At 44.2% G+C, this 19,213-nt stretch overlaps 1 protein-coding gene across 1 annotated transcript in view; it reads right to left on the bottom strand.

Annotated features, from left to right (window-relative positions):
• IGLON5 (IgLON family member 5) overlaps positions 1–19,213 on the bottom strand; it is a 423,086-nt gene that overhangs the window by 130,883 nt on the left and 272,990 nt on the right. Inside the window, 1 exon segment of the mRNA XM_075840383.1 lies at positions 15,923–16,001. Coding sequence (XP_075696498.1) covers positions 15,923–16,001 — 79 coding nt within the window.

The following is a 19,213-nucleotide window of genomic DNA, read 5'->3' as shown; positions in this document are numbered from 1 at the left end:
CAGCTCTTCATGCACTACCTTTATGGAAATCCTGTGATGACTTGTGTTTATACCCAGCAGCCAATCAGAAGAGGCAAAGCAGCAGTGGGGAGGGCAGAGCAGCAGCCTGAACGAATGATGAGACAGGAGGCGTGTCTAGGACTACCTCAGACTCCCTGCGGGCGCTGTAGCTTACTTGTAGTCACAGATTACAGCTCTGTCCTAATAAAACGGAGCTAAAAAGCAGCCAAGAGGCAAGTATTAAAGAAAAAAAATAGCAGGTAAGCATCGCCTATAGATACTGACTTACATATCAATTTTATGATCAGTTCTGGACAGTCATTTTAAAGGGGGGAATTAATATAGATAAATAGAATAATTTACTTACAATACAGGTTTTTTTGCTTATGTCTTTTATAGTATAACTGCAAGATGGCGCCACTTTAATATAATGTGCTGCCATATAATGGTACAGCTTCAGTATATTACCATCCACTCCTGTTATATCTATTATCTATGGTGGTAGTAGACATTGGCATCATAACTGAGCCCTGGTGGGGCCCCAACAGCTCATCTGTTGCATATGGCACATAGTGGTATGTGACATTAAGGACTTCAAGGAACATCTCTGTCTGTAAATTTAAGTTGCGTTCAAAAAAGAAGGAACTGAAGTCAATAGCCACTCCCCTTCAACACTGGTAGTCACACTGCATGCCCCGCCTACATTTTAAAAGATCCACTACATCTAGCCACAAAAAAAAAAAAAAGAAGATGATCGTTGTATACAAGATGAAATCATTTTTCTCCCCAATGTGACCACCAGGTGGCGCCGCATTGCAATAATACATCACCATACATTGTTGCAACTTCAACGTATGGCCAGTTACATCTGGAAATTATGATTTTTTTTTATTTATTTTTTAGACGTAACCCTATGACATTAAACTTTATTTTATGAAACGGTCGATGGCAGTCTAACGAAAACCAATTGCCGCTTCCGCGGCTTTTTAAAGCAATACCGGCGAATTTCCTGAAAATGGATGAAATAAAGGAGAGGATCTTGATTCAAAACATGTTACCAGGGTTGTATCGCCGGCCCATTAATCTCAAACAATAGAGGTTTGGGGCCTTTAGACGTAAATGTTCTTCCTCGGAGGCTTTTCTATAGGTTGCCGCACGCACAGCTGCTGTGTAATCACACAATCAACAATCATTTGTCTTCCCGGGGGCAATGACCTATGTTTTTCTATCTCAATGTGCGGTGGTTTTTCGCATGGCCCCATAAACCAGTCACCCTCCCCTCCCCCCCATTTCCTTCTCTCCACCGGTTTACTGCGAGTCTCCCATCTATCGCCTGCTGTTATGGCGCGGTATTAATTCCTTCCTCTGGTAAAAGCGCCATCTATTTCTTTCTAGCGGCGCGTAAAAATAATAAAGTGACAGTCGCTTTTATTAGCGGTAGCGTCGGCCGCCATTGGGTCTTAATAAGGAGGTGTCTGTAGTTATTTTAATCCTTTCCTCCATCGTAAGGTTGGAAGGGAGGACATCATTTCACAAGACCGTCTTGCCGCAAAGGAGACCTGATCAATGTTTCCTCCACGCTATGAGAACGGCCGCCGATCCGCGTATCAAGGGTAAGGAGTCACCGGGCTGCGCTCGTCCTTTTCTGAAAACCCCATTGATTTCTATGACGAAGGAGCGCCACTTTCTTATGATTCTCCCTTCTCAATCTTGACACCTGCCCAAGTGTTTCTGCTCCACGGCTGACAGAGGAGCCATGATGAAAGGATACGACTGATATCGCGCCGTCGAGTGTCATCAGTTCGCCTGTAATGGAGACACGTCTAACCTTGCCGTAAAGAGCATTTCCCCCCAAAATCTATACAAAGCCCCAGTAAATATAAGCCCTTGACTCGTCCCCCTGTTAACACTTCACGTCAGTTGTTAGTTAGTTCTATCCATTACTGGAAAAGTTGAGTAACAACAAATATGGCCACCATTACGGCTCCTATCGGGGGTCATTACCCAACCTACGTTTTTCCATCGTCTGATTCAAAGAGCTATATCTTTTTTTTATTTTTGCGTCGACATCGCTGTATAAGGTCTTGATTTTTGCGGGACAAGTTTTATTTTCTATTTTAACCATATAATTTGTTAATTAACTTTTATTAACTTTTTTGGGGGGGGGGGTAGAAAAAAAACCCAGAAATTTTGCCACTTTTTTTGCATCCTAAATTTACAGCCCTTTACCGTGTGCTATAAATAACACAAAAACTTGATTCAACGGGTCGTTACGATTGTAAGGATTCCAAATTTATATCGATTTTGTATGTTTTTATACTTTTACACGGTAAGAACGCTTTTTTTTCCCCATATTTGAAGAGCCATAACTTTTTTTTTTTTCTGTTGATGCAGCTGTATAGGTGCTTTTATTTGGTCGTTTTTATTGGTACTATTTTGGAGTACATGCAACTTTTTGATCACTTTTTAAGGCAGGATGAACAGAAAACAGCAATTCTTGCATTGTTTTTTATTTTATTTTTTACGGCGTTCGCCAATCGGGTTACATAATGTAATAACTTTATAGTTTGGGACATTATGGACGCGGCGATACCAAATATGTGCAACTTTTTAACTTTTTTTTTGTTAATAATAAAGCATTTTGTAAGGGGAAATAGTGGGTTTTTCAAATATTTTTTCACTACTTTAACACAGTTAATAATAAACTTTTTTTTTTTAAACTTTTTTACTAGTCCCACTAGGGGACTTCACTATGCGATCGTCCAATCACATTTATAATACACTGCGATACTTCTGTACTGAGGTGTATTACTGCCTGTCCGTGTAAATTGGACAGGCATCTGCTGGCCTAGCAGGCATAACGAGTGGCAGACCTGGGGGCCTTTATTAGGCCTCCGGCTGCAATAGAAGACACGACACTCGGCGATCACACGCAGGTGGGATGAGAGAAAGCTCTCTCCCTCTCTCCAAAACCACTCAGATGCGTCGCTCGCTATTGAGCACCGCATCTGAGGGGTTAAACGGGCGAGATCGATACGTATATTGATCTCGCCCGTTCGAGCAGGGCTACTCCCAGCCCTCAGCTACCTCTGAGATTTACCGGCTCCCTGCTCTGTTTATTTATTCTGATGCAGCGCCGTGAAAAGGCGTATGCATCAGAATAAAGCCCTTTAGTGGCCGCCATAAAAACACCTATGGGCGGTCACTAATGGGTTCAGTAAATCTACATTACGGTGGATAGATAAATCACCCCATAGTAAAAAATTGCATTTCAGGAGATCAAGAAAGAAGCGTGATGTAAAACCATGAGGACAGGTATAATAGTGTCAGTGTTAGGGAAGAGATGTAACGAATAAATGGAGTAACCGAAGACACAAGGGCTTATATCTACTGGGGGTCTTTTTGAATGAGGTGGTCTTCTGCAGCCCCTTATTCTCCCCTCTGTAACCTGGCCCTATTATAGGCTACCCATTGAGGATGCTATGGTGTGCCATCTACTGGTGGAGAATGCGGGCAATATCTGTAAAAATCCCTGCATTGCATTGCATGTCATCCCCCCTGGCAATGAAGAGTAGAGCTGTTGGGTTGATCTGGTTGATCTGCTGCATTTCTCTCTAGTCTGACACCTGTCGGACAAACAATGGATGAATAATTGTATTTGTTTCTTTTGCAGGGCGGTAAGAATCTGTGATACTGAAGGAGAAGGAGGAGGGTCTGGACCTACAGAGTTCTCTGTGGACCATGGTGGGTGTGAGATGGTGTTTGCAAGAGGTTAATCTCATAACAAAAAAGAAAATCCCTAGACTGGACTGTGAGAACTTCAGTTACACTTCTTCTTCTTCTTCTTGTGCTTCCGAGCCCTGTATGGAGTATGGCTGGTTCTTCCTTTGGTATCTACTATTTATGTGATGCTCTTCTACTAGTCAGATCTTATTGGACCAAACCTTAAAGGGCTCGTCCGATTTAGAAAACCTATTTTCAAAATAGAGAAATATAAGTTAATAGAGGGGGAGGGGAGGGGGTGTCCCAATCAGGACCTGATCTGTTAGCTACAAAAGGGTGTCTAGAGGACTTTTCGGTGCATTACACAGATGGATAATTGATTTCAGTGCAATACTTAATTTCTCCTGTGGTGGCACTGCAGGGAATTTGAACACTTTCTGCCAGGGATCGCCACAATTTACAGCTGATCGATGGGATTATCAGATTATCATCAGATGACCTTTATAGCCAAAAATTGGATTGTCTAATGTGGACAATGCCTTTAACTTTATCCAATCTGTTCAAAGACACAGAATTTATTCAGCGGTAGATCCATTTTGATTGAATGTATAGATGGCGCATACAGTGAAATGCCACTAATCTGGCATTCATTAAACTGGAATTCGTGTTAATATGGCAGATTAAGGTGATAACATAATTGTTTCCAGTCTAGGCAATCCTCTTTAAGAAGACATCTCTCGCCTGTGCTAATAGTTTGTTACAATGTATCAGTGCAGTTAAATTGTATCAGCCTGGAATCCAGACTGTTTAGCTCACAGAGGCTTGTCTAGACTGGATACAATTGTATCAAACCTTCAGCTGTGAGAAGTATTAGGTCTGTACAGGTTCAAGTCCCAAGAATGTTCCCATCCAATGACAGCAATGAGAGATCTTGAAAATGGTAAGGAATTGGAACACAAAGTATATTAGAAAGTTGCGGAACTTTTCATTATATGATGATTAAGCTTCATTTACAGAAAACTGGGAAATCCCTTTTATTAATAACGAGTGCTTTGATTTTGACGTGTTTCACCAGTAATGTACAGCAGGGGGCAGACTTTGAATATTCTGAAATATATATTATATTCTAATAAAGGGGCACAAATATGCAATAAACCGGTGGAATGGTATAAAACCATAACAAACATTTCATCACTGATCTTACAGAGCAACAACAGAGCTAGCAGAGAGGAGTTTGTCGGATGTAGCAGAGTTGAGTTGGTCATCCAATACAAATGCATAATATTACGCATGATCACAGATCACAATCTTATCGCAACGTGCCATGGATGCAAAGAGGTTAACGCGCACATTCAGCTCTGCTACATCTGTACACACGGCTGGTTCTGTGGAAGAATAAAGCACATTTAGTGCTGGTTGTGACTGAAAGGTTAATCTGCCCCTTCCACCTCGCCGGGGATTTTCAGCCGCATGTGTTCAGCCTTTAATTCCCTTGTTTCTGCTGCTTTCCAATCTGCTAAGCAGTTTTGCTGCATCACAATGGCGCCGCAAGCCTCCCCTGCCAGCCGCCAGCTCCTATTCTCCGTGCCTCTGCGCTGATCCCCGCTCCCCGTGGCCTGTTGCTTTGTGACTCTCCAGCACAGTCCGCCAGGGATATTTTTAGCCACCTGGGCTATTTCTATAATGGATGACTAAAAGTTATATTGAATTGACCACAGGCTGAATCCCGGCACTGAAAGGACCCGCACACCATCCTTGTTCCAATACTCCAGCTGGGCCGGAGGGGCATTTTTTTTTTTTTCCAGAAGGTTAAATGGAAGGATAGCCAAGGGAGACATTAGGGGGCAAGTCAGCTGGACAGGGCGGCATACAGTATATATATATATATCTATCTCATTCCCTGCTGAGGGTAGTCACATGGTCTGAAAGGGTAATTGTAACACAGCTTTCCAAAAATTACCCATTGCCCTTTATGGCCCCAGAGGGTCTTGGGTTATATCGCTAGATTTATAATGTACAGCAATCACTGCTGCTTGAAGGAAATCTATCCCCAGGACCGGTTTTCTCTTTAGCGCTGAAGTAGAGAAAACGATTTTACCCATGAGATAGCCCCATATAGTGCCAATTTTGAGAGCAGAGATCCTCCTATGTCTAACATAATACGAGCCCAATTTAGGGGGCTCACAGAAGAATAGGGTCTACATAGCATGCAACGATGAAACCAGAAGGATCATTTCTAGCCTGTGCTATGGTGGGGCAAATGGGGCAATGGTCCGGAGGTCAATAGCTTAAAGGGGCCTTCATCAACCCAAGTATGGTCCACTCATTAGGTCACTATATCAAGGACATCTAGATTGAAGGGAGCAAAGGTTATCATGGGGGGTCTCATACAGTTCTGGGCCCCGGGCAAAGCGTATGTGGCCAGGACTTGTAGTTCATCCCAGATGTCTAGATTTTCGGGGCTCCATTGTTGGACTGGGATGGGTCATTATTATTGGGCACTTTATTGCGGTTTTATTTATTGGAACCATCTGGCTGAATTATTTGGGCATCAGGGTCGGAAAATGTTTTTGGCAAAAGGGGCCATTTTGTTGCACCCTACAGTACCCCATCTATGGGCTTCCCCCATTGCTGACCCTGGCGGGTTCTCTCAAAGTTCATGCTTCTAGGTGTGGTATTATTTAGGTTCTGTATGGTACTGGGACTTTGCACTGTATGGAAGTATTATTTAGGGCAGGTTGGCACTATTATTTTAGCAGCAATAAGAATTTCTCTCAATTTTCTTCCTAGGAGTAACCATGGATATGTTTTTCCCAAACTTTGATCGTTAAAGGGGTTCTCCACTTTGGACAATGTATTTTTAATAGAAGGGTCCCCAAAAAAATGATTTCTTGCTGGAACCCACAGTGATCAGTTATAATCTTTAGTAAAACCAAGCAAGAGTTCAATTCCCCTGCAGCGCCACCACAGGAGAAATGAAGCATTACACAGTTCTTATTCAACGCAATGGGCTGTCCATGTAATGGAAGGACATGCCGGGTCCTCCAGAGAGAGACACTCTTTGTAGATGCTCTTCATCCTGGCTGATAGCTGAGGGTCCGAAATGGAGGACCCGGGAACTCAGAATGACCTAATGGGGTGTTTATAAATGGACCATGTTGGGCTAAGGAATGTTTTACTTAGAGTCTGTTATTTGGGCAATAAAATATATGGAAAGATTGTTTCTAAAACAGGGTTTTTCTGGGGTGGGGGCAATGCAGACCTTGATCTGGGCCTGTTGAGCGTTGTATAGAGATATTATTTGGCAACTCTAGTGCTGTATTATGTGGGCACTGTATGGCGCTTTTATTTAGGAATAGTATAGGGTGTTACTTACGCACTGCATGACGGCATTAGTTGCTATTTGTATGGAAATGTTATTTGGGCACGACATTGTGTGTTTTTTTTTTTTTAGAAACTAATGGAAGATGGTATTACATGGGCACTGCCTGGCACTGTTATTTAGTCACTGTATGACACGGTTACGTGGGTTACTGTGGCACTACTATTTGAGCATGTGTAGGGACTGTATTGTGGTATTACATGGGCACTACTATATGAGCATGGTGCATGGACTGTATTATGGTATTACTTGGGCACTGTTTGGCACTGTTATTTAGTCACTGTAAGACACTGTTACGTGGGTTACTGTGGCACTACTATTTGAGCATGTGTAGGGACTGTATTGTGGTATTACTTGGGCACTGCCTGGCACTGTTATTTAGTCACTGTAAGACACTGTTACGTGGGTTACTGTGGCACTACTATTTGAGCATGTGTAGGGACTGTATTGTGGTATTACTTGGGCACTGCCTGGCACTGTTATTTAGTCACTGTATGACACTGTTACGTGGGTTACTGTGGCACTACTATTTGAGCATGGTGTATGGACTGTATTGTGGTATTACTTGGGCACTGCCTGCCACTGTTATTTAGTCACTGAACGACACTTACGTGGGTTACTGTGGCACTACTATTTGAGCATGGTGCATGGACTGTATTGTGGTATTACTTGGGCACTGCCTGGCACTGTTATTTAGTCACTGTATGACACTGTTACGTGGGTTACTGTGGCACTACTATTTGAGCATGGTGTATGGACTGTATTGTGGTATTACTTGGGCACTGCCTGGCACTGTTATTTAGTCACTGAACGACACTTACGTGGGTTACTGTGGCACTACTATTTGAGCATGGTGCATGGACTGTATTGTGGTATTACTTGGGCACTGTTTGGCACTGTTATTTAGTCACTGTAAGACACTGTTATGTGGGTTACTGTGGCACTACTATTTGAGCATAGTGCATGGACTGTATTGTGGTATTACATGGGCACTACTATATGAGCATGGTGTATGGACTGTATTGTGGTATTACTTGGGCACTGCCTGACACTGTTATTTAGTCACTGTCTGACACGGTTCCGTGGGTTACTGTGGCACTACTATTTGGGCATGGTGCATGGACTGTATTGTAGTATTACATGGGCACTGCCTGGCACTGTTATTTAGACACCTTATGGCCCCGTTACTTGAACACTGCATTTTACTTGTATTTGGGAGCTGTATGGTGGTAATTTTTGGTCACTGTACGGCACTTTTATTTGGAAACTGTAAAGAGAAAGGGGGGCACATTATATTTTTTGCCGAGGGGTCTTTACAGCTCTTGATCCTGGATCTCATCCTTAGAGAAGAGATTTGAAATGTCGATGTATCTCATAATGAGATTCCGCGCCCTTGATGGAGTCCGCGGCCATGGAGACGTTATGTGACCGGCATCGTGGCACCAAATCAGCAGCAAACCGTTAAAATGTTGCCAATTATGTTTTTTATTAAGAGCAAAAAGCAGATAATAAATATTTCCAAGTTAATTAAAGAGAAGTTACTTCCAGTAGTAAATATGTGAATATTTTATATTATTAATGTGCTGATCAATAGATTTACGTGCTGAATATTGCCGGACTCTGTGTCCAGCGCACTAAACCCCCAATCATCTTCTTGGTTTGAGCCTTATAATATTCTATGGATCATCTTTCTACTCCTTCCTCTGTCAGTGTCAGTCTTCACTGCACTATTAGGATTCTATTCAAGAACGAGAAAGCTCAGGATAAACAAAGCTTTGGGTCACTCCTGATCAGTAATTGCTGCAATGCATTAAATCATGAATCACCATCTGATGATTATCTACAGTAAGCAATGCTATGTCCAGAACTGCTGGGATGCCATACAATGCTCTCCCCTATCAGATAGACCTACAGATGAAGCAGAGCCGAGTTTCCTAATGCTGTGGATTGATTTTGCCACATCTGTACAGCACTGTTCATCCTGATCTTCCTGGTTCTCGAATATAATACCACAACTGCAGTAAAGACTGACACTAAACAGGACGTCCTTCATTTTTTTTTTTTTTATTGTGAACTTTTATTAACCATCAGATATTCCTGAAAATGTACTCAGGGCTTTACTAATGGGGTATAAGTTATTTGGGGGAGGGGGGCAGAATTACAAGCAGCTTGTATCCAATCAGCCGAGCGCGCCGCCATGAAGAAATCCAGACACAATTCTGATTTATGGATCATTTTCCATTTGCGATATTATGTGACGGAAAGAAATAATAGCTGCAATTTATTCCAGTTTTATTATAGCCCCATTTAAAGTCATAAACCATTTTTATCGGGGCCGTGCCCATCAAACAACTGGTCGTAAAATACTGAAAAATACTGATAATCCAGAATAATATCGGGACCGGCGAGGTGGCGGACTACTGGGACAGTATACTGGACTATTGGATATAGCACTCGTCCAGGTCTGTGCAGGTTGTCCCCCCACGAACGTGCTTCTGCGACCGCAATTCCCCCGAAAATCAACGTGAGACTTGCGGCCCCATTCATTCCTATGGTTGTGCTTGTCACGGTCTGTGCATGGCCCGGGAGCCCGAACCGCAGAAAGAACGGGCAAGTCTTATGACGACCGTGTTCTGCGGTCCCGGCTCATTGAAAATTGCGGACCGTATTGCGGTCCCCAATTACGGAGTTTTTTGACGATCGTGTGCCTGGGGCCTGAATTCAGTGGGGTGCTTGAACCTGCAAAAAAGTGGTGTGTGTTGCGACATTTGCGGCGAGATTCCGCCGCAAAAATCGCTAGTAAGAAAAAAAAGTTATTCTTACCGAGAGTTCCCTGCTTCTTCTCCAGTCCGGCCTCCTGGGATGAAGTTGCATCCAATCACAGGCTGCAGCGGTCACATGCGCAGAGAAGAGGGAGGCGGTAAGTATGAACGTTTTTTGGTTTTTTTTTCCGACGCTGCTTTACGCAGTGGAAATTCCGCCGGAAAAAAGCACCAGAATGTGGTGCGATTTTTCCGACCGCATTCCCTGCGATGTTCATGGCGGATACGCTGCGCAGCTTGATGCAGCATATCCACCCTGAGCATGGTGTGTGTGTTCCTACCCTATGGCCCTGTTCACACTTTGGCGCGGTTTTTGACATGGAAACTGTGTCGGAAAAGCCCAAATCTCCTTTCGTTGATTTAAATGGGAGGCGGAGGCGTTATTTTTTTCCGCGAGCAGGACAAAGAAGCGCCATGCTCCTTCTTCAGGGCTTTCCACCCCTGACCTCCCATTGACATTAGAGAAAGCGTTTTTTTGCCCGCGGCGCTCAATTGTCATGGTTGAAAAACGCTGCAAAAAACTGTCAAAATCACTAGCGCTTTATAAACTACAAGCGTTTTTTACACGTTTTCGGCACGTTTTTTAACGCGTTTTGCGCACCCTTTTTTTGGGCGCCTAATTAGGACTCCCATTGACTAGGGCATTAAGTGCGTTTTTAGTGCGTCTTAAGCGCCAAAGAATTGCCCTGATGCTTTTTTTACGTGACGCGTTTTTTTAAAATAGGCACGCGTAAAAAACCGCATCACATGCACTAACAATTTAAATTCTCAAAGTCAATGGGAAGCTTAAAACATGCGTTTTTGGCCACTTTTTTTTTTACGCGTTTTTCGCCACGTAAAACGGGTCAATTACACGCTGTGTGAACAGGGCCATAATCTGATATTAGGACCATTTTACTGAGAGTCCAAATTAGCAGGACTGTTTGGCCTCAGGATTCTCAACTGAAGGGTTGAACACCATTAGAAACACAAATTCTTCTCTTCCCCCCCCCCCCAAAAACAGCGCCACTCTTGTCCATGGGCTGTATCTGGTATTACAGCTAGACCCCATATGCTTGAATGGAAATGAGCTGCAATACCAGACACAGTCCATGGACAAGAGTGATGTTTTTTTTTATTTTATTTTTTTAAAACACCCTTTTTCTAAACTTGGACAACCCTCAACTCATTTTTCTGTGAGCCAAAGTACAGATGTAGTTGAGCCGAGTTTGTTATAAAACTCTTTGGCTCTGCATTGTTTGTTCATCGTGACCCCCCCCCCCCCCAGTTAAGATAATAGGATGATAGGCAGTAGGTTCACTGAAAATAAAACCACAGATATCACCGAATGACAAACTCGGCTCTGCTACATCTGCGTCGGCTCAATGAAACTTGGCATTAGAAATGCTACGTGTTGATTCGCAAACAAAAACAAAATTGACTTTCTCTCTCTCCCTTCGTCCTAATAGCGAGTACATTACGCTAATAAACAGAGCGCGCTCATAAATCAGCCATTAATGAAAGCTCCTATTTGGCTAATGAGAGTCACTTGTTCGTTATCCCGCTTCCCCTCCCCCTCCCCAACAAGAAAAGATGAATCCAATTAATTAGAAGGAAACGTGGACATGAAATTGATTCTATACATCGATGTCAATGGACGGTCGTCTACGTCGGGGCGGATGGACAGGCGCCGTCAATGAGCTTCATTAATGAGAGAGACGGGTCACTGACTACTGATTCCATATTAACGGTCATCAACGGGGACATCGATGAGCCGCGACCTACAAAGAGGCCGCAACCGTCTACAAGGGCGCTCTGCGACCTGCCGCTCTCCAACCGTTGTGAAACTACAACTCCCAACATGGCCTGACGCTATAACATATATTGACAACCAAAGGTTGCAGACTATTGCTCTTTAGGAAAGTTGTTTATGAATTTTCTTGCGCCATATTTAATCACAGCTCTGCTACATCCACCAAAAATATTCTTAGTAAATCAGTCGTTACCTTTTCTTCACTTTAGACCATGCCTTTTGTTACAAAGGTCCCCCCAAGAAAACTGATCGCTCACTGGGATCCTCAGCGATCATCTTTGGTAAAACCCAGCAGCAAGTATTCAATTTGCCTGCAGTGCCACCACAGGAGAAATGAAGTATTACACAGTTCTCATTAAAATCTATAGGCTATCTGTTTAATGTAATGGCAAGTCGGGTCTTCCAAAAAGACACTCTTGGGAGATGCTCTTCATCCTGGCTGATAGCTGAGGGTCCGAAACAGGGGATTCGGGTACTCAGAATGACCTAACAGGGTATTTGTGAATGGGTTTTCTAAACTAGAGTTCCCTTTTAAGTTGATATTAGTTCCATACAGTGGTTTCTTTGTTGTTTCCGTGTCTGGGAAAGCTGGGTGACAACTAATAGATTTGGTTACATCACATTCTAACCAATGGGCAGATAGCGTCACTCACAAGTGAACCTAAAGCGAGCTAAGGGAGATGAAACTCGGAAACCAGCCCCCAAATCTTTCATTTTAGGGGTCCCATCGTCCAGCTAACCACTGATACAATCTTTTGACATTTAATATAGAAAAAGTGCATTTTACTCCATTCACATCGAGAGCAGCATTCAAAATCCTACCAGGTTCTGCTGAGAATGATTCAGCACTGTGCAGTGACAAAGCATTGACTGTCTGTAGGATTCACTGCGCTTTGGTGTAGTGCCTTGTGCAAAAACGATGTGCTACAGACAGGATTGTTTCACATAGACTGATCCAGCCGGGGGCCACTGTGAGATCCTGCAGCCTTGGAGGTAACATAACAACTGCAGAATTGTAAATGCAGCTCTTGATGTGATTGGAGCCATTTTTTTCCATGCATTCTTCAGAGTCATCACAATTTCAGGTCAATAGGAAGAGACCAAACAAACAAATCCTATTATATTATCGCCTCAGCTGTCAACTTCTATGGGCCATCGAAATCCGGAAACAATAAAAAAAGAAATAATGAGCGTGGTTTGTGCGTTTGTACGGGAGGCGGGGGACGTGACCCTGCAGCTGTTCTCATTGGGGGATATTACTGATCTATTGTTTTCTGGTAGAATGAAAAATCTAAATATTCTTTCACGCCAAGGACAATGTTAAAAGCAAAGCATTATCCAAAAAAGGCTCTTACCTAAACCATACTGGCTGGTAACTCACGACTGGGACCGCGCGGCGGCGTAATTACACGTGTAGATATTTTATGGCTTTATAAATGCTAATAATATTTTATTAAAATAGGCCTCTCCCGTAATACCATGCAATTTGGTGAATGGAATACCAGAACGTCAGTGAAGACTGACACACAGCGGGTTCAGAAAAGTAGAGACTGTATCTCCACATACCTATAAAGATTTACATCGATCCGCCGCAACATTATAACCACTGACAGGTGAAGAGAAAAAAATGGATTATCTGGTTACAATGGCGTCTGAGAAGGGGGGTATATATTATGGGGGGTATATTATGGGGGGTATATATTATGGGGGGTATATTAGGCAGCAGGTGATTAGTCAGTTCTTGAAGTTGAGGATAGAAACAGGAAAAATGGAGAAATGTAAAGATCTGGGCGACTGTGACAAGCGCCAAATTGTGATGTCTAGACGACTGGGTCAGAGCATCTCCAAAACGTCCAGTCTTGTGGGGTGTTCTCGGTCTTGTGGGGTGTTCTCGGTCTTGTAGGGTGTTCCCTGTCTTGTGGGGTATTCCCGGTCTTGTAGGGTGTTCTCGGTCTTGTGGGGTATTCCCGTTCTTGTGGGGTGTTCTCGATCTTGTGGTGTTCCCGATCTTGTGGGGTGTTCCCGGTCTTGTGGGGTGTTCCCGATCTTGTGGGGTATTGCCGGTCTTGTGGGGTGTTCCCGGTCTTGTGGGGTATTCCCGGTCTTGAGGGGTGTTCTCGATCTTGTGGGGTGTTCCCGGTCTTGTGGGGTGTTCTCGATCTTGTGGGGTGTTCCCGGTCTTGTGGGGTGTTCCCGGTCTTGTGGGGTGTTCTCGATCTTGAGGGGTGTTCTCGATCTCGTGGGGTGTTCCCGGTCTTGTGGGGTGTTCTCGATCTTGTGGGGTGTTCCCGGTCTTGTGGGGTGTTCCCGGTCTTGTGGGGTGTTCTCGGTCTTGTGGGGTGTTCCCTGTCTTGTGGGGTATTCCCGGTCTTGTGGGGTGTTCCCGGTCTTGTGGGGTGTTCCCGGTCTTGTGGGGTGTTCTCGGTCTTGTGGGGTGTTCTCGATCTTGTGGGGTGTTCCCGGTATGCAGTGGTTATTACCGACCAAAAGTGCTCCAAGTAAGTACAACCGGTGACTAGAGAAAAGGTCATGGACGCACAAGGCTCATTGATGTTTGGGGAAGAAGACTAGCCCGTCTGGTCCGATCCCGTAGAAGAGATACTGTAGCACAAATTACTGATAAAGTTACCACTGACTATGATAGAAAGATGTCACGACACGCAGAACATCGCAGCTTGCTGTATATGGGGCCGTGTAGCTGCAGACCGGTCATAGCACACATCCTGACCCCTGTCCATATCTGATAGCGCCTACAATGGTCACGTGATCATCAGAACGCTAAATTCTAAAGATCTCAATCCGATCGATCGATCTGTGGGATGTGCAGGAAAAACAAGTCCGATCCCTGGAGGCCGCACCTCACAATTTACAGGCTCTGCTGCCACATCTGGTGGAGTCCAGGCATTGCGTCAGGGCTGTTTTGGTGGCACAGGGGCGGCTACACAATATCAGGCGGGTGGTTGTAATGTTATGGCTGATCGGTGTATTTACCATTCAGGGTCTGTGGAAAGCTGGTTGACAATCCTTATGTGCTCTACCACTGGTGGTTGTCACCCAGCGGATGTTATCCATAAAAAGAGGTGAAGATATTAACATATTTTAAGACGCTACACTGAGTGACGACTTCTAGACTTATACCCCCAGGTTATTTTGCTTTAATTTAAATGCTCTTGAATCGGGATGACTCACGGATCCTCAATCTTACAGACACCGCAGGTAACATTTTACTTATTCATATCCAACATTTTCTTTAAGTACTTGTTAGAAATTGGGGTGACCACAGGGGAAGCTTTAAGATCCTGGGCCCTAGAGTTCCCCATAGTGTTACCGTCTCAGACTTTGTGACCCAGGGCCAAGTGCAACTTCTTCACCATCATACTGGATGGCCCAAAAATTTCCGAAGCGATTTATAAGAAGGGGCAGTGGTGGACACGGTTGTCCAAAAATGTTCCCATTGAGCAACGTTGTGGGCGGCAGATATCCGTGGACAGCTATTTCCTCACTGGCTCCTGCCATTGCTCCGTGGATTGCTCTACACAGGGTCGGATTATTGGGAGGGCACAAGGGGCACGTGCGCTGGTGCCGCCACATTCTTGGGAAGCTACTGGCTACCACCTGCACACTAAACCCACACGTGGCTTTTTGGTGGGTTTCATGGCCTACACCAGGTTGGTTGGTCTTGGGTAACATTGGAAATGAAGGACATGGGACCTTTATGTGACGTCACCTACAATATGTCACCATAGTTACCCCATGCCATCTTTAAAGCTGGCTATAGACAAAAAAATATTTGCAAAATGTACTCCTGATAAGACGAGTCTTCAGATTTTTTTTTGTTTTTTTTTTTTTTGGAACCTTCTACCCCCCCCCCCCTTCAGAAGAACCATAAGAAATTGCACCACGGTTCTCCACCATCATTGTATATGTTGTGCGCCAGGTAACTGTTCTCCACCGAGGTCAACGACCGACCTCCACGGGAATGTTTTTGGCCTGATGGTTGTCAGACCCGTTTCTGGGAAACCAGAATGGAGAAGAATGACGACCACAAACCAAAGGCACGTGGACTCATAGTCGAAGAAGACTGAGAAGAAGTTCTTCCAGGGTGAGGCGCAGCAATAATTATAACATTCCTATTAGAGAGTGTCAGAAGATGGAGATATCCCTGAGGGTAGAGACAGTGGAAGGGAAGGTGTCTGCACTCACCTGAGAGTGACGTTATCCCCTTGACAGGCTGTGTAATTACCATCTGGAGGGACAAACTCCGAGCATTCAACCAGGAGAACTAGTGAAGATAAGAGAGCAAAGGAGAGATGAGGAGCGAGGTGGGGAGGGGGCCGAGAGCCGCAGGACAGGTGTGCAGGAGGGAGAAAGATACCGGAGAGGAGGAAAACAACATGGAATGAGATGTGCGGCCCAGAGGATGAAAGAGGAGAAGACAGAATGAGAAGACGGTGACAGTCAGCGATGAGGGGGGAATGGGGTGATGATGAGTGGGTCAGGGGGGGACGGAGGGAAGGAATAGGCAGGAGAGGTAGGGATAGATGGGAATAAAGATAAGGAGGTGTAAGAATTAGGGGTTTCGATGGGGAGAGAGGGAAGATGCAGTTATGGAGGGAGAGAGAAAGAGAGGGGGAGGGAAGAGGAGACAGAGAGAGGAGAGGGAGATAAAGAGGAGAGAGAAAGAGAGAGAAGATGTAGTTATGGAGGGAGAGAGAAAGAGAGGGGGAGGGAAGAGGAGACAGAGAGAGGAGAGGAAGATAAAGAGGAGAGAGAAAGAGAGAGAAGATGTAGTTATGGAGGGAGAGAGAAAGAGAGGGGGAGGGAAGAGGAGACGGAGAGAGGAGAGGAAGATAAAGAGGAGGGAGAAAGAGAGAGAGAGAGGGAAGATGCAGTTATGGAGGGAGGGAGAAAGAGAGGGGGAGGGAAGAGGAGACGGAGAGAGGAGAGGAAGATAAAGATGAGAGAGAAAGAGAGAGAAGATGTAGTTATGGAGGGAGAGAGAAAGAATGAAGACGGAAAGGGGGGCGGGAGATATAAAGGAAGAAGTAAAAAAGAGGGAATATGTAAATATGGAAGGAGAGAGAAAGAGAGGACAGAAGAGGAGACGGAGAGAGAAGAGGAAGACAAAGAGCAGGGAGAAAAAGAGAGAGAGGAGGGAAGAGGAGATGAAAAGAGGAGAGAGAGAGTTAAAAAGGAAGGAAAAAGAGAGAGAGAGAGAGAGAAGATGCAGATATGGAGGGAGAGAGAAAGAAAGAGAGAGAAGAGGGGAGATGGGGGATATAAAGGAGGAAGAAAAAAAAAGAGGGAATATGTAGATAAGGAGGGAGAGAGAAAGAGAGAGAGCGAGAGGAGGGCAGAGGAGAGAGGGATAAAAAGGACGGCGAAAGAGTAAAGATGAAAATATGGAGGGAGAAAGAAAGAGCGAGAAAAAAAGGAGAGGGAAGTAAAAAGTAAGGAGAGAGAGAGAAAGAGAGAGAGAGAGAAAGAGAAAGAGAGAGTGTGTGAGAGAGAGAGAGAGAGAGAGAGAGAAGATGCAGATATGGAGGGAGGGAGAGGCGAGGGAAGAGATATAAAGGAGGGAGAAAGAGAGGAGACGGGAGAAAAAAAAAGAGAGAGAGAGAGAAGATGCAGATATGGAGGGAGGGAAGAGATATAAAGGAGGGAGAAAGAAAGAAGTGAGGAGACGGGAGAAAAAAAGAGAGAGAGAGAGAGAGAGAGAAGAGTGACATTATTAAGCATTGTATGATCAGACGCTTCACAAAAATAATCACCTTCACAGCAGAGAGAATATACAACATCACATAAAATAACCCCCCCCCCCCCCCGTAACAATCTCCGTATCATCTTATCATCGCTGGAAATGCTTCATAAATAACTTTGTTAAATACTTTGCTCTATTTTTCCTGCACTGATCTCGCGCTCCGTCTTATTCTTCAGCCACATCAACAGCTGTATTCACAATTCTGCTGCCCTATTAGATCTCAGGCTACAGGACCTGACAGCTGCCCCCTGCTGGATCCGTGTCTGTAGTGCATCTGAAAATTCAGCTAAAACCAGGGACGTTTTATAGAAAATGTGTTCCCGAGCCCATGTTAACCCGCATAATACTGCCATATACTGCCCACATAATACCACCTTATAGTGCCCAAATAACATACAGCATCCAAATAATAACACCATACACCACTAAATAATACTGGCTGGTTTTATTTTGCTCTTATGGTTTCCATTCTTAGGAGCCCCCAAACAAACAGGTGCTCTAGGATTTTGCCCAATTTATTACCCCCTAAAACCAGCCCGGGCTAAGACACTTCGAGCTTTCTGATAGCACAGAGCTGGCTGACTTCAGGAATTTGAGTGCTGTTCTGGATGTGAATGGAGTAAAAATACATAATTTAATTTTAATCAGATTAATTGAAGTTGAAATGCAACTGAACTGATAATAGATAATGAAGTATGTTGGCGGCCACCCAGCTTTCCTAGGGGCAGATAATGGGAGTAAAACAATGTAACTGTCCAGGTAACTCGGCCGATATTTTACGTTATGTCTGGAATAACTACAATCGTTTCGCGGCTGCTCGTAATAAATACTCTGCTCGGAAACGTAAGCAAAAAAAAATCTGTCTGCTGGAGACTGTAACACTTGATCTGCCAGAATAGGGATGAAGAACGAGGCCTGTGCCCCTCCCCCGCTGTTACCATGAGAGATCTGGGAAAATAGGAATCTCCATTAGATCTCCGCATGGAGCCGGATAATAATGTGATTGTTACCTGCAGTATGTTTCCTATATCCGAACATTATGGGATCTGGTAGATTCCGGATTATCAGACATTCTGGATTATTGGACAGTCATAGAAGCGCAGATTATTTTACAGCACCAATCACATCCGCTGCTACATTGCAAATAATCTTGTAGATTATCTGACAGAAACAAGTGCCGGACTATCAGATGCCGGATTGAAAGAATTTTTATTGTATAAATATTTTGAAAAAAATAAAATAATATTTATAATAATAATAATAATAATAATAATAATAAAAATAACAGTTAGGCCTTATTTACACGAATGTGTGCGTTTTGCGCACGTAAAAAATGCTGCGTTTTCCTGTGTTGCAGTTCCGTGTGACATCAGTGTAGCACGCTGGTCGGCGTTTTTCGTATGTCATCTGTATGTCACGCGTTTCACGTCAGCAAAATACACTGAAGGAGGTGTTTTTATTTTTCTGATAATTTCTTGAGCAACTGTAGCGTGAATCACGCACAGCACGCGGATGTGCGTCCGTGTGCTGTCCGTGATTTTCACGCACCCATTGACTTCAATGGGTGCGTGAAGCGCAAAAAAAGCTCAAGTATAGGACATGCAGTGAGTTTCACGCAGCGGACACACGCTGCGTGAAAAACACAGAATGCCTGAACGGCCCCAATGACTTGCACAGGTCCGTGAGGCGGCCGCTGTTTTAACGCACGTAACACGGACGTGAAATGCGTTTTT

The sequence above is a fragment of the Rhinoderma darwinii genome, chromosome 10, assembly GCF_050947455.1.
Source record: "Rhinoderma darwinii isolate aRhiDar2 chromosome 10, aRhiDar2.hap1, whole genome shotgun sequence".
NCBI lineage: Eukaryota > Metazoa > Chordata > Amphibia > Anura > Rhinodermatidae > Rhinoderma > Rhinoderma darwinii.
The sequence above is the reverse complement of the archived record's forward strand: the minus strand, read 5'-3'. Positions and strand labels throughout refer to the sequence as shown.